The 26297-nt window shown below is 37.3% G+C and overlaps 1 protein-coding gene across 15 annotated transcripts in view; it reads left to right on the top strand.

Moving 5' to 3' along the window:
* The first annotated feature begins 2129 nt into the window (after positions 1–2129).
* LOC110106763 (putative nuclear RNA export factor SDE5) overlaps positions 2130–26297 on the top strand; it is a 34006-nt gene continuing 9838 nt past the window's right edge. For 6 of the 15 annotated variants that reach the window (XR_003702467.1, XR_003702465.1, XR_003702469.1 and 3 more), the window contains exons 1-5: positions 2131–2382; positions 2462–2506; positions 5654–6341; positions 8331–8356; positions 9479–9547. Coding sequence is in view for 10 of the 15 variants with exons in the window: in XM_028699637.1 (XP_028555470.1) it covers positions 5711–6341; positions 8331–8356; positions 9479–9547 (726 nt within the window). In the remaining 5 variants the exon portion in view is untranslated. Of the gene's footprint in view, positions 2383–2461; positions 2507–3297; positions 3467–5653; positions 6342–8330; positions 8357–9478; positions 9548–26297 lie in introns of those variants that run through there. The other 9 variants (XM_028699633.1, XM_028699635.1, XM_020836760.2 and 6 more) reach the window with 7 other exon arrangements.

Raw genomic sequence — 26297 nt, forward strand, 5'->3', positions numbered from 1 at the left:
TTTTCTTCTGTGTACGGATTTCTTCGAGATTGACATGGATTTATTGAGTTGATTTATCGATTCGTCTACCGCTGCATTGACTGGTTTTATTGACTTTGGATTTTCGTTTTGCATAGACTCATTGACCATTGACTGATATTGATTTGATTGACCGACATGCATATTGATAGCATCGCCGTGCTTTGATTTCAGTTATAGGTATTAGGTGACCTGCTGGGCTTTGTAAAGCTCATTATATGTGGTTGATATTTTCAGGTCAGGGCAAGGGAGCAGAAGATAGGAATTGATCCGGATCTTCAGGTTTTTGTCTTTTGATTGATTTTGATTCTTTTGTACTCAGGATAGATTTCAGTACTGGTGATTGTAGTGTAGTTCCTGAGTATTGTACATGACCTTTTGAGATATGAATCGACTTGTATATTGATGTTTTAAATTTTATAGATGTTTGATAGACTGTCTAATTGAAGGTTTTAGATAACTCTGGTAAATTGTTTGAGTAATAGATTGACATTCTTTCCAAGTTAGATCTTGGGGCGTGACATTTCTGACTGTAAGCTCGCTGAAATCGGAGTTCACTTGCTCCCGGATTTAATTTTTGAAGTTTCCGATTTGGGTTTTGTCTCGAGATTTGTGCCCGATCAAGATAATTTCATGATGACGTATCACTTATATCTATGCTAGTAGCTAAGTCGATTTATTTATTTATTATTTTGAAATATTTAGTAAATAAGTTTTAAGATAAATTCATTTGATTTTATCATACTTTATATTTTGATCATTAACATTTATAAACTAATTATTTAAAAAGGCCTTATATTTTTATTTTGATTATGATCTGATTATTTTTTATTAAAACTATCAAATGTTTAATGATAAAATATATCATATTAACTATTTATGATGAATTAAAATATAGAATCAATAATTTAGTCAAATATTCATTTGGATTTATCATAAAAATCATGCTCTTTTCTTATTTTATTTGATCTCAATATATTGACACTAAATTTTAATGTTTCATCCATCACTTTTTAAGTCCACAACTATAATATCATAGAATTGATCAAAGTAGTTTGTATGTTGCTTCATTGCACAAGCAAAGTACCTCCATAGCATATATTCAAGAATTTTGCGGCCAAACTTAACATTTGGCATCATGCATTTTTGAATACTTAAATATAAACATAAAATGAAAGGGGGATTTACATACATACCACTATATAACACTCATATTACATATTTAACACCTCAAACTTAAATATTTCATTTATACCACTCAAACACAAACATTAAATAAAAAATACCACTCCGTAGGCACAAGATCACGACGTTATTCCTTCCCTCGCTGCGTGTGTATCTTCCCGCCTTCTTGCTGGACCTAGCGTGACTTTCCTACCTCCTTCAGCGATAACTTACCATCTTACTTTCTTGCACTGCTTTCCGCTCCTAGAAAACCTACAGCTGCAAATTTGCTTGTTGTTTAAACTATATTACATGTTGCTCGATCCGAAGCTCTTTAATACCATTTATAAAGAAATTCATTTGTCATGATGAAGTTAGACCTGTCTGACATTCAATATGTTAGCTATATATATATTAAATCATGCGGGTAAAAGAACTTCTCAAGCTTTGATGAAGTGCAGCTTCGCAAGCCTAAACCAGTGGAGAAAACAGCAAGCAGAGGAAGGAGTTTGCTGGGAAGAGGATGTCCAGTTTCAGTTGATGCAAATTTCGCAAAAAGCAGTGCTCACGCTGGACGAAACAGACGGAGTGAGGTTTTGTGTCCTACGGAGTGGTATTTTTGATTTAATGTTTGTGTTTGAGTGGTATAAATGAAATATTTAAGTTTGAGATGTTAAATATGTAATATGAGTGTTATATAGTGGTATGTATGTAAATCTGTGCATTTTTTAAACATTTTTTACTTTTGAATCCTTCACTATCTTTATAGTAGTTGTCACATATATAAGAGCATGATGTTTAATTAATAAGGATATCTCACTTAAAAAAAAAAAAAAAACTATGATCATAATATGCAAATAGTTATAACAACCCAAAAGTTTTAAATGATCTTATTTGAAAAAAATAAAATAAAAAAACCAGTTATATTATTATTAAGTATTAAGTATATGTATTAGTTTTCAGTTTTTTAGGTTTACCGCCCGGTTCAGTATTCCAGCTGTTCATTCGGCCCACTCCCGACGCATTCTTTCTCGCACTCGCACAGTCGCACGAAGGGTTTCATCGCAACTCGCAGCGGCGACCGGCGGCGGACGACGGCTGGACGGCGTGCCATCTCCTCCTGGACCTCCCCTGCTCGCCTCGACCCGACGATTCTCAGTCCTTTTGAGTTGGCTTGCTTGGACAGATTACAGCCGAGAGGTTTTTTTATTTTATTTTATAAGTTATAATGTGGTATTATATCATTTGTTCGCTAAAATAGGCTTGTTCCTTTGCGAAGATCTTCCTACTTCAATGCTTTGCTCGGACAGATTACAGCCGAGAGGTATTTCTCTTTTTCATTTTCCATGATCTTATCTTATTCAACAAATAAAATGGTAGATTTAGTTTCTAGCCTATAGGTGAGAATTTTGCCTGGATCTTTGATTTTATTTTGTTTGAATTTAGTTTCTTGGACTTGTTTGTGCAAGTTTTATGTTTGAAATATAAATGATAATTTTATTACATTATCCATCTGGTACGCTACGCCCGGCAATAAGTTTTATTTTTTGTTTCTTTGCATTTATAAGATTGATTATGTAAGTTTTATTTATGTGTAATGTATTATCTTGTTTGATTTCTTAATATATATATATAATCAGAGTAATCTTAAGGCATCTTTGAGTGCGAATATTATTGAGAGATATTTCAAACGATCTTCAATTTCAAAAACATCAAATGACAATAACAATCAGGTTGAAGGTCATAACGAAAGCGTATTCGAGTGGATGTTGATTTTGTGCATGGCATGTTTGAATCATAATAACATATTTCATGCATTCAACAAAGACAAGTTGATTCAAATGACACAGTTTTATTCAGCTGATTTTAGTCTTATTGATCAGGCGGTTCTTGAAAATCAATTGGCTACTTATATCATTGATATGCGATCTGATGATCAGTTCATCTCATTAAAAGATATTGGAAGTCTTGCTGAGAAAATGATCAGTATTATTGGTACACACGTGACAAACCGTTATTTTTTTTCCTTATAGCGGTTTGTCGGCGATCATTATCATATCCAGGCATATCTTTTTGTATGTCTTTAGCGGTATTGTTAATTTTTTGTTCTAGCAGGAGCCATTGATGCAAAAATGTACGAGGAGTACAGGTTAAATGTTACAAATGAGGGGACATTTTACCTAAGCGTCAAGACATTTATATAAAGACTACAATGCAATTCTGTTGTAGTAAAAAACAAGACCATTAGTTGTCTCAAGGAAAAAAAGCCTGTCTTGTTGTTTTGGTAAGATTTTTTTGCCTGATGCATTATGTTCCTCATGCAAATTTATTTATATGCTTGGTTCGCTGTAAAAGGTAACATAATGCCTCTTGGTCACCAAAAAAATTTGGATTTGCATTGATCAACTAAGTTTATGCTTTCCTTGGTCGATTAGGAAGGGTGGAATTCCAGATTGGAACTAGGGGTCCTTCTTGTCTAAAAGTTTTATCCAATGTTATATATGTAAAACATGGAAGAATATAGGTAAGTCTAACCTATTTTTCAGACAGATGTATCAAAGCACATTGAACAGCATGCTACCAAATTCATTAATGTCACTTCACTCACACTTTGGGCCGTTAGCTTTTTTCTCGATTTTTATTCACGTTGGATTTGATGTAACTTAGCTAAATTCCATGTTAAATCGCTTTTTAGGATACTAGTAAAATGCACATGCACCAACTGCACATAGTTTAACTTTAATTGAGAATGACTCTTCAAAATCCCCTCATGAGATTTCATATAGAGCATAATTAACAATTGTATAGTTTTAATCTAGGTTGATCTTGAGGACATGTTGCTAATAAAAACCACAAATGCTTTTAAATCACAATCCCCGTAATGAACTAATTAGGAATAAATAAAATAATTTATAACTATGTGCACTATTTATTACAATGAAGATGTCATAGAAGAATACATTAAGTAGATTAAAAGAAATAATGTTATATCAACACCGAAGTCTTGTAAGAGGGCTAACATCACCTTTCATAAAATTGTTTGAAAAGTGCTAGGTTTTATTTTGGTTCTTTATTATGCTTATTAAATAGAACATGTGGAAAAAGAAAAACCAAGCCTTCTGCAAATAAATATGGGTAATTACATTTCTATTTTATGGTGATCAATTTCATTATTCTAAATTTTATGCACTGATTGTTATGACTCATTTTATGCATTGAATGAAGTTATAATTAGTACTAGATTGTTATTGAAAATAGTCTCAATTGATTTTCTCATTTTCATGCAAGTAATTCTTATGTTAATGATAATGCTGCTTAACACTCTTCTACTTCAAACTCCTATTTCATGAAATGTATGTAAAAGTTATTAATTGAAGTAAATGCATGATGAGAAGAATGCAAGTAAAATATATATAGGAACAAATGTATGTGCATGTTAATAGATCTAGTTTACCCTCTTATGGTATTAGTAAGGGATGCTAATGTACTTGTGCATTGATGATTTTGCCTTTTACCTTAGACAATAATAGAAATATGACTTACGCCCTATTGTGACCAAGGGGGATATATTGGTCATGGGTGATTTGTTGCCTTCCACCTCAGACGATGGTGGACCTATTTTACGCTCCCTTGTGTTGATGGGAAAAGTATTGGTTAGGGGTGAGTTAGAGTTTGACTATCACTTTTTCAATGTCCCTATTCTTTCTATTTACACAACATAAACAAGCATAACTACTTCTAAGGATACTAGTTGGTTGATCAATCTAAGCTCATTTCATAATGTTGGATTCAACTGCAAAATGAATTTGCTTCTTATGCCAATAGATAAAAAATGGGAAAAATGAGTATTTGCAAAATCATTTATACAAATCCTAGAAAAAATTTCTCAATCTTCACAAATTTAATCGGCCTTAATTCAAATTCCTTCAATCATAATGCATCATGGGCATAACGATGCAGCTGCGGTATTCTTAAACTATTATGTTTATCTCTTCCTCCAACATAAAATGCCATTACAACTCCAATAGACAATCTCTTTTTGGCATCTAAGGCCTATGTGACATGCAGCAAAAAAAAGGCACAATTATTTTCCTTAATGAGAATGTTAGGAGTAGATTGATTCAACAAGAATGATGTGAAAATTCTAACACCCAAATGGCCATGCGGGGTTTGATTATCTTGTCCTAATTAATCTTTATAGATTTAGATTTTAGCTTTAATAAAGTTTTAAACTTTATCTTGGAGGGAGTAAGAAGTCATTTGTTAATAGTTATTTAGATAATAATGCGGCCTTATAGTCTCTCTTTATAGTTTTGAGAGTTTGATGTCATCCTGTTTAGTTTGGTCTAGCCTTTTTCCTTATTAGCCTAGTAATAATAAATTTTGCAGGCTTTTGCTTATGTTCATTCACATGATTTTTCTAGGCCATGATTGACTGCTGATCTCTTTTTGGTTTATTTTCTTTTTACAGTGTTCTGTTTTGTTAAAGTGCTAGAATTCCTTGCTGAGTTTAAGGAATATCCCAGATATGGCTTCATCCAGTTCATGTGCTATTGAAAGTGATGATGCACAATTGAAAGCCTTGTTTGACACCTTTTGTTCTGTTTGTTCACTTGAAGATATTGCCTTGGCCTATAGCAATGCTGGACATAATGTCGAAAAGGCAGGCGAGATTTTGTGCAATGTTAATAAAAGTCACACCAAAGATTCATTTCATGAATTTAATTGTGAAAACACAAAAGATTCATCTCATGATTTTAATTGTGAAACCAGTTTCAAGCAATTGGAGGAATCATCTAGAATGGGAAATCCTGCTAACTCTATTATTTTAGGTAAGATTTCCAATGGAAGGAAGCCCAAAAGAGTAAGTGCTTCAGTTGGATCTGTTTCTAGTTTAATTGGTAGAACATATTTTCGGCCTATTTCATCCCCGAATGAGCCATCTAGAACAAACAAACCACTGAAACTCAATGTGCTTGAATCACTGGTTGCTGAATCTGGGATCGAAAGATTGGGTTCTGAACCTGTGGCTGAGCAAATTCTATTAGATAACAGTGCAAAGCAGATATCAATTAGTAATACGGATGTAGAGGAGTTCCTCTTCTCAATGCTTGGTGATGGTTTTAAGCTAAGCATGGATTGCATTCGGGAGGTCCTTGGTAAAAAATCATCTCAGCTTTTTCTTCCGCCACTATCCAGTGCTTTGTTTTTTAGTAGTTGATGTAAACGTCTGGTCCATTTATATGTTTATCTTTCAACTTATTTTTCAAACATAATTTTGAATCTTTCTTGCATATTATAAAATAATCCCATTTCTATGCAATAGTTTATTTATGATCTCTCTAATGGTACTTCTGGGTTGTTGCGTTCATTTTATTTTCCTGCATATACATGTTTTGCTGCATAAATGGTAATTCAGAAAATGAATTTCAAAATTTTAATTTTAATTGAAAGCTAACCCTGAAACCTTGCCATATAATTTTAATTGAAAGCTAACCTTGAATATGATGAATATTCCATCTACCATATGATTTCGACTTAGGCTTCGTTTGGGACTATTTTTTTACTGCTTCTTAAATTAGCTTTTTAATACATAAATTAAAATTTTTGTACAAGAAAGTTGATTTAAGAAGCAGTAAGAAAACCGTCCCAAACGAAGCCTTAGTTGTATAGGATGGACCATGAACGAATTGAATTATTATATTTGAGTTCATCCCCCCATTTTAGTTATACGTAGAGTTTAAGGTTGGTTTAGGATAACAATAACTAATAAAATATTTTGTCCTCAAGCTCATAATTGTCACTCTTATGAGCACATGGTCAATTGACGTTTACACCTTAGTTGATCTCTATCATCTTTGAGTTAAATCAATTTTAAGAAAATTAAAAGCCCAAACATCAGTTCATGATACCTTGTGAATTTAATTTATGTCACATTATAGGGCTCCTTACTAAAGATATCACATGAATATGATTAAGTGTTCTCAGTCTTGTGGTTTAATTACCATAGAAGTAACAGATGGACCCTTGAGGTTGCCACTGAGTTAGATGTCTACATAAAAATTCACTTTATTTCAGGTCTCTTCCTTTTGGTAGCGAGTCATGCAATCTTTACCTTTGTTTATCGTTTTTAGAGCTAATTCTATTTTTTTAGATTAATCTTTAATGTATTTCATTATAAAATTTATTGTGTTATTTTAAAAAGATTTTTTTCTTAAATATCTCATTTAATAATTTCTTATGGAAGTGTTTTCTTATTTTTTTGATGTCGTTATATTTAACTAAAATTTTATTATCATTACTTTTATTGCATCCAATTAGATTGTAGTCTTGAATTATCTTGTCACTTAGTTGTTTTATCTATCTCAGTTTCTCTTTCTTTAATATCTAGTCTATTAAGTAAATCATCAATAGCCTTTAATTTGCTCAGTATCAATATATAGTCTATTAAGTAAATCATCAATAGCCTTTAATTTGCTCACTATCGACTGGCAAGTTCCTTTTAAACATTGTAAATATCATTAGCATTTATTTATTTATTTACTTGTGTCATTACTTTTTAGGAACAAACAATGTGTTTTAACTTTTAGAATGCCAGTTGCATTTTCACAATGACAAGTGATAATAAATAAGCCTATTGTTTCTGTTAGAAGCTGATGGTTGCATTTAAATAAGAACACGGGGAGATGCATATATTCTTTGCTAGTAGATTTCGTAATTTGTGTTTGTGGTTCTAAAGAAATGTTTCTAATGGGGTGAACTCCCATGCATGTTATCAATTATGTTTCCAACGTATGGTACATTGGTACTCTTGCTTTGAAGAATTTCATGACTGAACGTGCACGTGACTGTCAAGAGTTCATATTCCACTTTTTGTCAAAATCATGTTGATAAATTCGTATGCTTGTCTCCATGTTGTTGATGAGGCTGCATAATTCATGCAATGAGCTTACATGTAATATTAACATCTTTTTTACTTGAATTTTGCTTTGGTATACATCTTGTTCCTCGTTTTTTACCATTAACTCCAGAATTTGGTTTCTTGTTCCTTTTTTTATATCCCTAATCCATTCTATGATTTTGAAGAACTCATTTGTAAATTTGATAATATATGCTCAACTTAACCAGTTTTGTTGGTGCATTTGCAGGTAATTGTGGATATAATGTAAAGCAGGTGTGTTTATTGTATCGTTATGTATATTATTCTGTTATTTTGTTAACATTATTTTCTGGATGTCCTTTATTTAGGTTTGGGCATGCTTTATTACCTTATCTACCAATCAATTTATCTTCATATCAGCAGAAAATTATGTTTAGCATTAAATTGTGTTTACTCATCTTCTCTGTTACCAGAATATCTTAGAGTGAGGCAATTTATATATGACATTGGAATAGATATCAAAATATTGTGGTAAAACTTAATGTAGTTTTCTTAAGGCTTGCACAATTGCAAGGCATGCTAATAAGGAGATGGAAATATGTGAATGTCCATAGGAAGTAAGAATATCATTAATGGTAGTTGTGCATTATTCTGATAAAAGTAAGAATAATTCTACATCATGTACTTTTTCCTGGATAGTGTTTGTATTTAAGTTCTTAATACATTCAGCAACAAACTACTTGGAATGTGTTAAGTTCACTCAAACACTTTGACCCTATAGAAAACATGAACAGTAACCAGGGTTTTTTTTTTCAGCATTTTGACGTTTTCCTTTTTCTAGTTGTCTACATTGATTATTATCAATAAAAATGCATTTTATTGTGCTATTCAAGATGCAATTATCAAATGTCTGTATGCGTGTGCCGTGTATGAATATGTATGTTGGATATTTTTTTTGCAAGCTATTGTCTTAATCAACATAGATTAAATGCTTTAATGCATCTTTGTGCATCTTTATGTTTTGTATTTCGTTGGGTGTCTATATGTGAGATGAGAGGGGGGTTTTGGCCCTTCCTTTGGATGGTTTCTTGTAAAAAATGTTCTTTTATTATAATTTACAATTCTCTGAAAGAAAATTTCGAATCACGCATGAACTGTTGAACTGCTTAGGTTATGGTAGAGAACTATTTCAGTACAGAATAAGTCTTTACATAAGAAACAGCTTATTCTATTTGTACCATTTTTTATTTTAGCGAAGAAGAGTGGGTCAAATTCCATCAGGAAAACAATTCATATTTACTTGATTCTAAATGATTGACTCTGTTTAACTGCTGCACCTTTAACTTACTTGCATTTCTTGCAGCATATTTATGAGGAAGTCATTAACAACATCTAGTTATTATTTTGAAATTGCAGAGCATGGAGGAGTTGTTTTCCTTATCTGCTAAAACATTAGACATCGACAAGGCAGTTGATCATAATTTGGTATGATGAATTACTTCATGATATAGGGCTCTCCTAACAAAGGAAAAGCTTTTTTTTGGTCTAATAATGCTTATCAATGGATTTTGATCACACCATTTAACTAATGCCTTCTGCGTTATGATCAACATAGTTAAATTTCTTTCTTGGCGTTATTATTTCTTGTATGAGGCAACTTTCTTTCACTGTGCACTTTAATATTCTTCTTTACGTTCTAAGTTCATGCATTTTTGGATTTCTTGTTCCTCAGCATGTTTTTTTTTTCTTTGTAAAATTTTAAGAGCAATTACAGCGGGAAGAGCTTTATTTAAAGCTGTGCACCTTTTACGGTATTTTGTTTTTGGCCTGAGCTTTGCATTTTTCTGTTATTTTCTTTTACTTCTGTGCACACAGGAAACTATCTTGCTGAATTCAGAAGATTGGAGAGGAAAAAAGCTTAAAAATTTTATTCAACATGATCCCTATTTATAGACTATACAAGATGCTTAAATAAAGAAACAAATAACTACTGAATAAAGAGTAATATAATCCTTCTTAATAACTAAGGAAGGCATTCAATGTGAGGTGAGATTCCCACGGATCGCTATTTCCAGCTGGGGGATTAATCCGGGATTGAAAGGCTAGGATTTAACACTCCCCCTCAAGCTGGGGAATATAAATCTGTGATTCCCATCTTGGCAATCATTCTGAGAAAGCCAGAGCTGTCCAATCCTTTGGTAAGGATATCTGGAAGTTGATCTTTTGACGATACATGGTTGATACATAATAGTCCACTGTCTAATTTTTCTTTAATAAAATGTATGTCCATTTCTATGTGCTTGGTCCTGTCATGTTGGATTAGATTGTGAGTTATGTTGATTGCTGATTTGTTGTCACAATGCAACTTTATGGTTTCGTCCCACTTGATCCATAGATCTTCTAGAATCATCTTGATCCATAGTACCTCACATATTCTCAAGGTCATAGCCCTATATTCTGCTTCTGCACTATATCTTGCCACCACATTCTGTTTCTTGCTTCTCCATGTAATTAGGTTTTTCTCAAGGAATGTGCAATACCTAGAATATCTCTGTCTATTGGTGATCCTGCATAATCAGCATCAGTCTATACCTTTAGAGTTATTTTGTGATCTCTTTTAAAGAGAATTTCTTTCCCTGGGTTATTCTTAAGGTAGTGCAGTATTCTGTCTATTGCCTGCATATATGTCTGCTTTTGTATAATATCCATATAGACTAATAGTATTGTGACTTCTCCTGAGTCTTTGTGTTTAAAGAAGAGTGTATGGTCCCTTCGACTCTGTCGATACCTATCGATACCTTTTAAGAAGCATGAATTTTGAGAATCTTTCAAACCAGGCCATAAGTGATTGTTTTAGCCCATATAGGGCTTTTCTCAACATGCGTACTTTGTCACCTCCATATTTTTCCTTAAATCTTGGTAGTAGGGATAAATATATCTTCCTCCAAGTCCCCATGTAGGAATGCATTTTTTACATCTAGTTGTTTCAGGTGCCAGTTGTACTTAGCTGCTAGTGAAAGTAGGATCCTGACAGTGCTCATCTTGGCTACAAGTGCAAATGTTTCATGATAGTCAATGCCTTATGTTTGAGTGTACCCTTTTGTCACCAGTCTTGCTTTATACCTTTCTAGTGTACCGTCAGTTTTGTATTTTACAGAGAACACCCATTTGCACCCGACTGGTTTTTTTTTTCTTTCGAAAGTTTGATGATTTCCCATGTATTATTCTTCTCTAGGGCCTGCATTTTATCTCTCATAGCATTTTTTCAATTTTCATCAGATAAGGTCTCATAAACATTATTAGGAATATGAATTTTTTCTAGTGTAACCAGCAAGTTTTTGTGTGAGGATGAAAAGTTATTGAAGGAAATAGAGTTAGCTATGGGATACAAGGGAGGTGATGAATTTGGATTTACCTTAATTCCAGGAGATGGTTCTGATTTTTGGATATGTTTCGAAGCACAGTTTGAACTTCTACGTCTAGAATATACGTTCCTAAATCTATTGGTTTTGTCTTCAGGTTCCCTATTTTCAGGAGGAATGGTTTGAGGTGGAAGGTCAAGAGGGGTAAGCTCACTTTCCACATCTTCCTCTATTTCAGTCTCACCCTGAAGATGAGTTTTGGTAAAATAAAAATTTTGTTCATCAAAGGTAACATCAATAAAGACAATTTCTTTTTGTGGGGGTTTACCATGTATTTTTTAGTACGTCTCGTTTGTCTGTCTTGACTTCTTGCAATAACTACACCATAGTGAGTCTCTGTCTTTATATTTTGAGGAGTATTTACCTTTTTCCTTCTATGAAGCTTCTTTGGTCATCATTGTTGAGCTCACAGCAGCTTTTGGTTCCAACATTACACTTATGTTGACCCGTCTGCTGTGACAGGCAAAAAAAAAAAAAATTAAAATCTTACCTACTATGCTAAAGCCATCCCGCGCACGATCGAACGTCGCTTCTTCGCACGACCTGTCATTTCTTCCCACTTCCACGATCCCAATCTCTTTCACGCTCTCGCTCTCTCTCCCTCAGCTCCCTTGCGGCTACTTGACTCCTGCTCCTCCGCCGTCGGTCGACTTCGCTGACCCCGACGACCTTCTCTTTTGTCCGATCAGAAGCAACAACCGGAGCTAGCTCGCCGTGAAGATACTTTCTCCCTTGCGTGCGCTGCTTCGGCTCCGTCGTTGCTGGTCGGACCTCGCTCCTCTGACGTTGTCCCTTCCTTGTGGATTGGAAGTTACACGAGTTTGATCAGAAGCAAGCACGGGAGCTCGCTGGAAGTGAAGGTAACTCCACTCCCTCTCACGCGATTCTCGGCCAAATCCTGTAGGTCCGGCCGAACTAGAGAATGGGAGGGAGGTTTTATTTTTTTATTGTAATTATTAATAATTATTTTAGTTATTATTTAATTATGATTGTAATTAACTAATTAATTAATATTTAGTAGTTTATTACTAATTATAATTATTTAATTAAGTATAATTAATTTCAATTAATTATAGTTAATTATTAAGTAATTATAATTATTATTAATTTACTAAATATAATTAATTAATAATTAGTTATTAATTATTAATTATGATTATAATTAATATTAATTAAAAAAAAGGTTCGAAAAAAAGTGCTCTTGTGTTACTCTCGCCTCGGTTTTCGTACCCTTCACCACTGGTCCGCTGATCCCAAAGGTATAATCTAAACTCAGACTTCCGTCCTCGACGTTCGTGTTAGGCCGGTAGACCACCTATGCACGCCTTTGTTGAGCGTGGTAGGAAGGAATCCAGTCCGACGTCTACGACGAGGCGGATAGTCGCCTAAAGTCCCTCTCTTATCTCGACAAGCGTGTCGAGCAGGCAGACCACTTATGCACGCCTTTGTTGAGCGTTGTAAGAGGAAGCCCGGTGCGACTCCTACGATGAGGTAAACGAGCGACCCCTTGCCTCCTGCCTCCACATGTGCGCCGAGCCGGCAAACCACTTATGCACGCCTTTGTTGAGCGTGGTAGGAGGGAAACCGGTGCGACGCACACGACGAGGCCAGGTGAGCCTGGTGTACTCTTTTCTTTGCGTGGCCGGAACAATTCATAAGTACCCCCGGACGGGGGGAAAGCAAACTGCTCTTTTCTTGCAACAGGTACCGAAGACCCCATGCACGCCTTTGTTGCGCGTGGTGGGGACAAAGACTTTACACGGCCGCGGTGTCCTCGCAAGAGGGCACCTACCATGCACGCCTTTATTGCGCGTGGTGGGAAAGGCCCAGTTTTCCATCTTTTCCCCCTAAAAGGGGGAGACATCGGGAGGCTACCGAAATTTCGGGTGAAATATGACTGTACTCGGACCTGTTTGAACTCACAAGACAAGGATCTGGAACAGATTATGGACTTTATTTGGACATCAAATGAACAAAAAAAATGGGACTCTTACTTGGACTCTTGTACAAAACCCAAAATGATTTCTAAAGATCAAATCCAAATAAAATAAAATCAAACCAGAACCAGAAATCAAATCAACTTGAGCATGAAAATGAACATACAAAGACTCCAGAGGACTTTGAACCAAAAAGAAAATGAACAATCAACTTGAACTTGTACTATGGACCTGGACATTAATGGCTTGAACAATTCGAACTCAAGCGAGTACTTTAGTTGGACTACAAGGGACATAGAAATGATCCTGCACATTGAGTTCATGAACTTGATTTGAACTGGACTTGGAAGGGTTCAGACTTGAGTCCAATTTGAACATCATTGGTCCCTCACATTCGACACCAATCAAACTATAACACCTCTTACGGATGTATTCAGTGTAGCACACAACGAAAGCAAATGCCCGCTAGTGCCAATAATCATCCGATCGAGGATAGACACACATGTCCTTTGCAACTAGAAGGTAGTTGATTAGCAGACTAAGTGAAAATGCCTACGAATGAGAAATGACCACAATAAGATGTAAATCTCCTTACAAACAAGTGCCTGTTGATTGAGATGGCAATACTAGAGACCAATAATGGAGGATCCGCCCCTACAAGCAAGTGCAATCATCAAACCACCTGAGATTGGTGAAAGGTGGGTAGGATGCAAGAGCAATGACTCTCCTACGAATACTTCTAGGAGGTCGTAGCTGATACAACGGGTCCTTGCAAATGAATACAACCTACTTGTGGATAACAACAGTGGGTACCTCGTAGGCACAACAAAGCATTGTGGGCATAAATATGGATATCACCTACGACAACAGTGATTAAGATCTTCAAGTACGTCGGGTACAAGGGCAACCCGATGTACGAAAAAGGACACCTCCCCTGGCAGAATGGAAGAGATGTTTGAGTAAATTCGAACTAAACTTCCTGGTGTTCCAAAATTCCTTCTCGATCCTGTACTCAGGAAGGAAAACAACTCTGACATCCACAAATATCAGAAATATTAAGTCCACTACACTGATGATCTTAAAAGGAGTTCTCTTCAAAGCAGAGGACTTCAAAGTCTAGAAGAAAGCCCTCCCCGGTGAAGGAGAAAGGGGGGGAGTCAACATCAAGACCATAACGCCACCGGATCCGCAACATTCATACAAGCGGACAGAAGACGTCTACAAATACTTTCAAAATACTCCTGCACGTGCATCATAAATTGTATACATATAGGTACACTAAATTGGTATATAAAAATCACCTGCATGGGCCCTGGCGAGCGTGTTATTGGTACACACGTGACGCCTAGGGATGCTGCGCGAGTCAATAAGTGAATTCAAGTTCGAACCCGATCCTTCTATACGGATCAATAGGAGTTGTCAGGGTTCGAACCTTCAAACAAATACACGATTGTGGCGACCAGTGTATTTGTTTTAATACATTCATATTAGGCCTTCAAGGTCTACAATCAAAAGAATTCACTAAACAAAATGCATGAAGTCTACAAAACCCGATCCTCCTAAGCATGTAAATAGGACTACACAAGGTTCAAACCCTCAGATAAATATGCGGTCACGAAGTCGACCGGGTTATTTATCTTATACATTCATATTAGGCCTTCAAGGCCTTCAACAAAGAAAATTCAAGAACAAAGGCATAAAGCCTACGAGAAACTTGATCCTCGAGCAACAACTTGGTCGAGTTGACAGGATTCAATCAATAAAGGAAAATGACCCCAAATACCCCGATGATGGCCGTGTTGAATGTTTATCTCAACCGGAGGGGTCCGTTCAAATTCCAAAACTCCAAAAATGCCACACAAAATCTCAAAATTCCAAGATATTTAAATTGAAATCAATCCATCAATCACTCAAAGCAAAATTCATCTACCATCCGCAACAGTTTGTCAGGGTAGACAAATCAAAATTTACTTCAGCTTACAAAGAGCCAAATGCCTAGTCAAAAATATCACTAGGATCCATTCTCAAACAAATCTTCTGCCAGTAAGGATGTGGTACGTGTCCTCTAACCGACGATTTTGCCGCCAAATGGCACCGCAGGATAAACGGTTATGACGACCCGGGGCATTCTGTACCGAGTGGTTTTGCCGCTCGGCACCACGAAATACCGGTTATGGCCAACACCGTTACGTTCCTTATTGGCATCAAATCCTTGAGATATGAATCAATATGATATGATTGATAGGGCACAAAGCCCTCTGTTAGCTAAGGTGGATTCAAATTTGTCCCCTTAGACAAACATTCAACCCAGGTTTATAAGGTCCCCTTGGACGAAGCAACCCATGGCTGCCGACAAGGATCCTTCTATCAGGTTGGGTCGACTTCCTCCTCTGACTAAGTAGATCAGGGACCATGATGGCCCGGGACGACGGAACCATGGGATCTTGATCGGGCCCATCATCCATTCCTCCACCATCCACTTTAAGTGTGAGATGGTGAAATTTTCATTTTTAAATATCAAATCTCCCAATCCAAATTCAAAATATCTGAACTTCCAATTTTCAAACCCATACCCAATGCTGCTACTATATGCCAGATACACGTATCTCTATACATATATGATTGACGACTTGCCTTAATTGAAAGTTCTCACTCGTGATCGGGAGGGGTAATTAACTATAGGGGCTTGAGCCTATAGGAAACCAGAACTCAGGTCATAAAGTCCTTGCAAAATGAGGGCGAAATCTCTGGGTAGTGTCTTATATACAAATCCATCTGCCTTCCAAAATTTACCCCGAAACTTATTTCATTAAAACTCCCCTCGCCAAACAAAAAGAAAAGAGGGGAGGCCGGGGCCGAATTTTCGGAGCCCACAACTTCGTTGGCTTTCTTGATCGTGGATGAGAGCGATTGTTTCATTTAGTGATGACGTCTCCTCTTTTCTGAGGATTTGGACTCTGACTTGATAAAATTCTGCATTTAATCCTGCAAAAAAATCATAAACTCTATCTTTTTCAATAAAGTTCTTTAGGATCGTAGCATATTATGGACATCTGGTTTTTATGCATATGTATTGATCAAGTTCTTACCATTGGTTTTATAGAAGGGTGGCATACTCCTTCACGGTCATGCTTCCTTGTTTTGTGCTCTCTACTTGTGCTTTTGATTTCAAAGATTTGAGCAACATGCCAAGCTTTTGAGAAAGTTTTTCTGGCGGCATCCAGTAAGTCCTTTGCGGTGGAGAGGAACATAAATGTATCGCTAATTTTTGAAGTCATGGAATTTCATAACCATGACATAATCATGTAGTCTGCTTCATGTCATGCCCCCAAATTAGGATCTCCTTCTTTGGTCCTCCTCTGAGGAGGTGGTGTATTTTTTCTTTTCCATTGTAGGCTTTTACAAATTGAGACCACTTTAGGTACTTCTTCTTATTTAGGCGATATGAAGGTTGCATACTTCGGAGATCAACTCGTTCTTGGCGTATCATAGAATCTTCTATTTGATCAAAGCTTTGGGATGAATTTTCTTCAGATATTGTGGTTTTATAATAGCAATGAAGGCTGATTAGGTAATATCAAATTATCAATAATAAAGGCTGATTTCAGATCTTAATCAGGTCTCAAATTTGATTTAAGATTTCTTGCTGCTGTCGGCCTGTTCTAGATTTTTGAGAGAAGGGCCCCCGTCTGTCTCTGTGGATCTGAGCGAAACAGGGAAATCGGAAGGGGCTTCCGATCTAGTCGTCTGAACGTCTGCGAACGTCTTCTCCGAGCATCGAGCGTTCGAGCGTTGAACGTCTTCTCCGATCGTGTGGGCGAACTGGCTTCTTCCGAGCGTCGAGCTTCTAAGTGTCTCCTGGCTTCTTCTAAGCGTCCGAGTGAGTGTCTTCGACTTCTTCCGGCTTTCCGAGCGTCCGTGCATCGCCTTCTTCCGTCTAGAGGCTGAAGCGAGGCTTCTGCTTCGTCTTCCTCTTGGCTTTGTCTGCTCTGGTAAAACTTCTTTTGCTCACTCGGCTTGCGATAGGGGTGCAAACGAGTCGAGTCGAGCTCAAGTCAGGGGGTGTTCGAGTCGAGCTCAACTGTCAAATATCGAGCTCGTGCTCAACTCGTTCCACCGTAAACGAGTTCGAGCTGCTTGTTTACCTCCGGCGCGGTCCTCAAAAAATTTATTCGGGGGCTTTTTGGGTTTGCTGTTAGCGGGAAAAAGAGTGTTGAGAAGATTTTTTTTTGGGTTTGCTGGGATAGAGAGAGAGAGGTTGTATGCGATTGAGATTTGAAACAGGCTAGAATTTAAAATAGCGGGCCGCTGAGATTATCATTTTTTTAAAATATTTAAATTTAATAATTGAGAGAGAGAGAGAGGTTGTATGCGATTGAGATTTGAAACGGGCTAGAATTTAAAATAGTGGGCGGCTGAGATTATCATTTTTTTTAAATATTTAAATTTAATAATTTCGAGCCGACTCGCGAGCTCACGAGCCGAGCCTCGTCAAGCTCGAGCTCGTGGCTCGATAAGCTCAGCTTGCGAGCTCATTTTCGAGTCGAGCTCAAGCCGGCTCAGCTCACTTACACCCCTAGCTTGCGATGTCTTCCTCTCTATTTTGTTCGTGGCTCTGATACCATGTTGAATTTAGAAGATTGGAGAGGGAAAAAGCTTAAAATTTTATTCAACATGATCCCTATTTATAGACTATACATGATGCTTAAATAAAGATTCCCACGGATTGCTATTTCCAACCGTGGGATTATTCCGAGATTGAGAGGCTGGGATTTAACATATCTGGTAGTCCTTTTATAAAGTCTTCTCTTCTTGTTTGCAGATTGTAAAGGGAAACTTTGGTACTGATACTGATTGAAGTGTATTATTTACATTTGACTAGACGAATTCCCTGTTTTAGCAGTACTATAGAATAAGTAATAATGATTGTTAGTTTAAATAACTATTGTGATGTATACAAAATGTTGCTCTTCAAATGAGAACATCGTGCATCTTAGGGGGAAGTTTTCAAATAAGTCATGATGGATGCGATTACTCTTATCATGAGGGCTTATTTCGTTTTCAAAATAACTTTCCAGGCCATCTCTTGATGATCAGTGGATTTACTAAGTATTGACAAAGATTGGCATGAAATTTATAAAATCTGCTATTATAGCTTGCCCTGATCTTATTATGACACTATAGTACATACATGCTACTAGACATTTAGACGTGTAAGGAGATGTAATGAGATGCTACTAGACATACTTGTAGTGATCATCCATTAGTTTCTGACATTGTTAAGAGGAAAGAAGATTTCTGTCTTTTTTCGTAGGAGGATCTATTTATAATATGAGAAGGAAACAATGTCCCGAAGGACCACTAAATTAACATGGAATATGAGGCATATTAAGACATATTTCTCAATATAAAAATATAAGGTTAATATTTCCCCTCAAGCTAGAACATATACACTAATTAACTCCAACATGTTACGTATTTTTTAAAACTGAAAATGATTTAAATGTTAGGTGAATGTATCACAAGTTATTATGAGTTAGAAATATGACTATCAATTACTTTGATGACACAATCTTCATGAATGGAGTAATATTCAACCGTAATGCGTTTGGTTATTTCATTAAATATTGGTTAACTGACACTGTCGTTAGTTGCATGATATTACAATATAAAATAATAGGTTGTTTAATAAAAAAGATCAAATTCTTCTAGAAGCTACATCTTTTAACCTGTGGAGTGTGCCATTGTTCTATATTTTGCCTCCATAGTAGACCTGATCATCATAGTTGTTGACCTGCAATTAAAACAAAAAAAGAGAGGATCAAAATACCATACATGTTCGCACGTCGTAGCCGTCCTTCGCACGTCGCAGACACGTTCGCGACCTCCCCCCACGTTGCACGACCTCGCCTCCGCCGCTGCCCCTTCGCATTATTAAAACGGAGAGCTTCGCTCTCTCGCGGGTTCTCTCGCTCTCTCGCTCCGACTCTCTCCCGCGATCTCTCTGGCTCTCGCGATCTCTCTCCCTCTCTCGCACGCTTCTTCGTTGTGATTCGGCTTCGGTGCTTCGCAGGAGGTGTAGGGATTGCAGGCGTCGCTACTTTGGCTTCTTCGTTACTGTTCGACTTCGCTCGTTCAGCGACTTTCCTTTCCTTCGGATCGGGAGTTCTGACATTTTGATCGGACGGAATAACGGGAGCTCGCTACTTTGGCCTCTTCATTGTTGTTCAACTTCGCTTCATTCGACGACCTTCCCTTCCTTCGGACTGAAAGTTACAACATTTTGTTCGCAAGCAAGAACAGGAGCTCGCGGTTGTGAAGATAACTTTCTCCCAGTTACGTGCTTCTTCGGCTCCCCCTGCGGTTGTTCGACTTCGCTCCTCTAGCGACTTTCCCTTCCCGCCAGATCAAAAGTCCGACATTTTGATTGGAAGCAAGAACGGGAGCACGCTGCAGTGAAGGTGATTCCTCCCTTTCACATGCTTCTTCAGCCAAATCCAGTAAAATTGGATTTTAATTAATTATAATAATTATTAATTATCTTTAATTATTATTTAATTATAATTATAATTAATTTTGATTAATTATAATTAGAATTTTGATTAATTATAATTAGTCATTAATTAATTATAATTATAGTTAATTAATAGTTAGTTATAATTAATAAAAAAAGAAATGCTTGCTCCTCCCTTGCCTCGTGCCACGAGCCTCCACCGCCGGGTCGCCAAAGTATAACTTCCTGAACTTAAATTCCTCTCCCACACAAGTCGTCCTCTACCTGACGGAGCCTACCCGACTCCTGTACCAAACCCGACGTCAGCACTTCTTCCACACACCCGAAGACCTCACGACCACCGCTCTTGCTCTCATCCGACGCCTGACCACCTCAAACTCCAAGGCCAAATCTGATTTCCTCCACCCCTCTTGGCTTCGCTTGCTCCGATCAAAGCCGAATCCCGCAAGCCCCTTCGTTGCTTCCGATCTTTACTTAACCCTTTGGTAGAGAGAGAGAGAGAGAGAGAGAGAGAGCACAACAGAATACATAAACAAAAAATTTTGTTTAAAACAAATCATACCTATGCTCCATCAAATCCCCAAATACTGCCGAATTCAAACGAAAATCCCGTAACTTCGTACATGTTCGACGCCGTTTGTGTCTCCTCTCCGCATATCCTGCTCATTAATCTTTAATTTAAGCCAACAAAAAAAATTATGATGATGACATAATCAAGGAGTTGTCCACTAATTCCTATACGAGTTTTGGGAAGAGAAAGCTAGATCAAATCTTTATAGAGTAAATGAATCTCAGTTCAACCGGTTCTTAATGTTGAGTTGGATGAGATTATTGAGGCTTGCAAGCTTCTTGATGAAAGATGATCATGCATCTAACACACCATCCACGAGCAAATACATAAGAACTACGACGAACACAGGCTCCTACAAGCTATTGTAAGAGACCCGTAGTATATCTGTCAAATATCTCAAAAATACCCCCGCACATGCACCGTAATTTGTATACACATATGTACACAAAAGGGGTAAACGTAATCAAACTCCCGCATGGGCCCTGACGAGCGTGTTATTGGTACACACGTGATGTCTAGGGATGTTGCACGGACTAAATGATGAATTTAAGTTCGAACTCGATCTTTCTCGACACTGTTCGAATCATTAAATAAATATGTGATCACAAGGTTGACCGGAATATTTATTTAATACATTCATATTAGGCATTCGAGGCTATTTGTAAGAAAGATTCATCGACAAAATCATACACCCGTATGGTCCCCAACGAGTGTGTTATGGGTACACACGTGACGTCTAGGGATGTTGCGCGGGTCAATAAGTGAATTCAAGCTCGAACCTAATCCTTCTATACGAATCAATAGGAGTCGACAGGGTTTGAACCATTAAATAAATATACGGTTGTGGCGACCGATATATTTATTTTAATACATTCATATTAGGCCTTCAAGACCTATAATAAAGAGAAATCACTAATAAAGGCACAAAGCCTACGAGGAACCCGATCCTCGATTAACAATTTGGTCGAGTTGACAAGGTTTAATCCATAAATAAAAATGCCCCCAAACATCCGATAATGGCTGTGTTGAATGAAAATCTCAACCGGAGGGGTTCATAAATACTTTCAAGTGCCTCCCAAATTTCCAAATGCCGATCAAAACTTCAAAAATATCCAAAATCTCTAAAATTCCAAACTCCAATATATTTAAAATTTAAATTGAATCATCAAACCATTTAAAGCAAAATCCATTAACCCTCCGCAATAGTTTGCCGGGGTGGATAAATTAAAATTTACTTCAGCTCACATAGAGCTACTGCCTAGTCGAAAGTATCACTAGGATTCATTCTCAAACAATCTCCTACCAGTAAGGATGTGGTACGTGTTCTCTAACCGGCGATTTTGCCGTCAAATGGCACCGTAAGATAAACGGTTATGACTCGGGGCCCTCTGAACCTAGTGGTTTTGTTGCTAAATGACACCATAAAATACCGGTTATGATCAGAGCCAATATGCTCCTTAGTGGCATCAAATCCTTGAGATATGAATCAATAATATATGATCGATATGGCACAAAGCCCTCTGTTAGCTAAGATGGATTCAAATTTGTCCCCTTAGGCAAGCATTCACCCCAAGTCTACAAGGTACCCTTGGACGAAGCAACCCATGGCTGCCGACAAGGATCTTTCTGTCAGGTTGGGTCGACTACCTCCTTTGATTAAGTAGACCTGGGACCACGATGGTCCGGGACGACGGAACCATGGGATCTTGATCGGGTCCACCATCCATTCTCCCACCATCCGCTTTAAGTGCAAGATGGTGAAATTTCTAATTTTAAATATCAAACTTTCCAAAATCTTCAACTCTCAAATTCATGTTGCTACTATATGCCAGATAACACATATTCTCTACGTATCTGATTGACGACTAGCCTTAATCGAAGTTCTCTCGTGATCGGGAGGGGTAATTAATTATAGGGGCTTGCGCCTATAGGAAACTAGAACTCAGATCATAAAGTCCTCGTAAAATGAGGGCGAAATCTCTTGGTAGTGTCTTATCTATAAACCCATATGCCTTCCAAAATTTACCCCGGAACTTAATCCGTTAAAACTCCTCCGAAAAAGAAAAGCAACAGCGGGCGAAGGCCGAAGCTGAATTTTCAGAGCCGACAATAGTTTGTTTTTTACATTTGCATGTTTGACCAAGTTAGCTTATGCAAATATGCCAATATTCGGATGTGGATTTACCGTCATCTATAGACTAAACATAGTGAACATCAGAGAATCCTTACACATTGAGAATGTAAAAAAGTGTTAGAAATTTCTTGATGTGCATGAGGACATAAAGAACAACTTCCAAAATTTTTTTGGGAGCTTGCATGGTAGGCTCTAAATTCACACAATAAAAGAAATATTGGGTGTGTTGAACGGTTGATCAATTTACCAACTTGTGATAATGGAGAGTATTCACAAACAATTCTTTTCTATTAGTTGCATTCTGATGGCCAACCTGTGAGTCATCCGGTTAACAGATAAAAGACTTATTTCCTCTAAGAGATCAATAGCAAATTTCCATTGGGATAGTGAAACACTAATTTTGTTGCAGTCAAACTCAATATCTGAAAAAAAGGTTTTTGGTGCCCAAACCTTGGTTAACAAACATTTTTTATCTTCGTTATCACTCTATTAGAAGAATATTGTTAATATAGACAACCAAAATAATATAGTCTATGGAGTTGTATTTGACTAAGAGTGAACTGTGGCAAGGACTGAAGCCATAACTTGCAAAACTTGTTAAACAATGCACATGGTCTATAAATGACATTTTTAAATTGATTGAGGCCTCCCCTTGAGAATATGCCCTATAGGTTGCTCCCTAAGGACAATTTCAACATAATCATAATAGAGGAAGACATTACTAACATTCAATTGCAGTATTGACCATTCTTTAGTGATGATGGCAAATAATGAAATTCTAACATAATTAATTTTGGCAATCAAAGAGAAAGTATCAAAATAATTGTTGATCCCATAAATCTAAGAAAAATATTTGACGACAAAGCGAGCCATGTATCAATCAATAGATTCAACAAGATGAAATTTTTTGTATAAAACCTTTAACAAGGAATTGGTTTAATGCTAGAGGAAGGAGAAACAGGATTCTAGGTGTCCAAATTGAGTAGTATATACATTTCAGTTCCATAGCTTGTTTTCTTTGAAGATGTTGTATGACCTCCTTGTATGCCCTTGGAATAGAAATCAACAACAAATCTGTAACAAGATGATGAAAAATAGGGCAAAATGATCAAGGGTCATATATGATTGAATATAATGATTAGTGAATGATCTTTTACCTTTTCATATGACAATCTATAGGTGGATGTTTGTTGATAGGGACAATGTTTCATAGGAGTGCTGGCGTGGAAGGAGAATGAGGTAGTCAACTGTACATTTATGGAGGAGGAGAATTTGCATGAATGATTGAGGAGGAGAAGTTGGGGAGGATGGTTGGAACAACAAATGGTAGGAATTGTAGGGCAAGGACTTGTGAAATGTTACTTTTGTAGAAGTATACATGCATCTGGTAAGCGGCTCATGATAACGATATTGGATTGCTTGAGTAAGGGCAAAAAATGTGCATGAAATAGACATACCCAAAAGCATGGTGGAGAAAAACATTTTTTTTTTTTTTGGGTCAAATGATGGACAACGAAGAGACATTTCTAAGAACAATAGAGAAGGGAGACGGTTGATAAGATAATATGAATTTAAAATAGCATTACTTCAAAAATGACAAGAAAGATTCATACGAAGCATTAGAGTATGAGCAACATCAAGTGGATGTTGATGTTGGTATTCAACAACCCCATTATGCAGGGATGTATAAGGACAATATGTTTGATGAATGATGGCATGATGCAATTGTTAATGCAAAAAGAACTAAATTGAGATTGCATATATTCAATGACATTATTAAAATGAAGAATTTTAAAGTGTAAAACTAAACATCTATTTCTTGATAAAAAGTATATAAAATTGAAAAAAATCTTACCTGCATTTTAACAAATATAACCAAGTAACTCGAGAATGATCATAAAAAATAATAATAAAGTGCCTACAGACATGAGTAAGATCCTAAATATCATATTAAACTAACTCAAATGGGATACTGATAGAAAACACTTGTAGATCTCAAATATTTCCTATCAATCTTCGAAAAACAGCGAGAATTCTTCACAAAGGTCCGCACAAAACCACGAAAACAGTAGATAATTTGTATTATTTGATGAAAGGGAAACAAAAAATAGCAAGATACAATTGATCCTCAATTCGAGAGGAGGATCGATCTCTCCCAAACCTCTAGACGCCGCTAGAGCCCAAAGAAAAACCTAATTCTAAGAGATCTCAAAATTTAGCCAAATTCAAGATGCCATAACCCTAGGTCCTAGGAAAATCAACTATTTAATGCATACAAATCAAAAGGAAATCTCTAAACAGTCCCTACATTCAAATTTCCCTCTCAAAACCCTAAAAAATCCTTCCCAAAGGGCTTCGATTGGGCATTCGGACCGCCCGATCTCCGCAGGAGGCGAAGATCCTTCCTCTATTTGCGAAACATCGGTCCCGTGCGGACCGGTTGGACCGGTCTAACAATATTTCGCTCTCAAAGATCCACCTTGTCTGCAAGGTGGAAAGACGACACCCTCCATTCCTTCTTCATCACAAATGGTAAGAACCTGAAGAGTTCGGTTCTTACACTTGTGCCCTGGCATATACCTCTCGGCACATCTAAAACAAAGCCCTTTCACCCTCTTCTCCTGTAATTCTGTCTCTGTGAGCTTCTTGAAGTTGTCCCCAGGTCTTTCTCCTGCAGTTTTTTCCTTCGAAGTCCCTCGAAGAGTATCCGGTGTTGGCTCCTTGGATTTCAATAAAGTGGTGGTCATCCTATACGAGCCTCCTGAGCTGCCGCCTCAAGTCTCTCTCTCCAGGTGCCTCTGATCTTCTACCAATTGAGCTAGCTCCATAGCCTCTCCCAAGTTACGTGGCCTCATTACTCAATCACTGCTCGGATCTCTTGTGTAATCCCTTCGTGAAGTTTTCCTCTAGCACTGTCTCAGAAAGGTGGTCCAATCGGCTAGCAAGGTACTCGAATCTCTCCCGGTACGCCGTCACTAAACCCTCCTGTGTCAAGGCAAAGAACTGCTCGTAGAAGTCTCCTCCCCTGCCAGTTCGGAAATGTTCTACCAAACAATCCTTGAACTCTCTCCAACTTCGTATAGGTTGTCGCATGTCCCTCCACTGATACCAAGAAAAAGCCTTCCCTTCTAAACATAGGCACGTCGCCGTCAATCTCTCCTCCTATGTCATCCCATTGACGGCGAAATATCTTTCTACCGTGTAGATCCACCCATGTGCATCCTCCCCCTCAAAGATTGACATCTTCAGTTTCCTCACCCTCGAGTCACACCCGTTTCCCCTAAATCCTCCATAACCTCTCATTCTTCGAAGCGGAGGTGCTCCCCAAGTGTCATGATCTTCCCTCCGGCGATCATACCCAAACAATTCATCAAAATCTCCTCTTCTTCTTTCAAAATCAGCACCCCGATGATCGAAATCATCTCCTCGCCTTACAAATTCAACACCCCTTCTTGTGTAGCCAATGCTCATCTCCTCCTTAGAAAGTGGTTCTAGAGGAGGCATTCCGTCTTCTCCCTCCAGGATCTCCACTTCTGGCTTTTCCCTTCCCCTATACGTGTTAGGGTTACCATCTCTTCTATGGCCGCCGGTAGTTACCTTTGCTTCTGATGTCACCGGTTTGGTTTTGGCTTCAAGCAATTTCTTCAACAAGTCTTC

The sequence above is a fragment of the Dendrobium catenatum genome, unplaced genomic scaffold (genome assembly GCF_001605985.2).
Source record: "Dendrobium catenatum unplaced genomic scaffold, ASM160598v2 fragScaff_scaffold_1348, whole genome shotgun sequence".
Lineage (NCBI taxonomy): Eukaryota > Viridiplantae > Streptophyta > Magnoliopsida > Asparagales > Orchidaceae > Dendrobium > Dendrobium catenatum.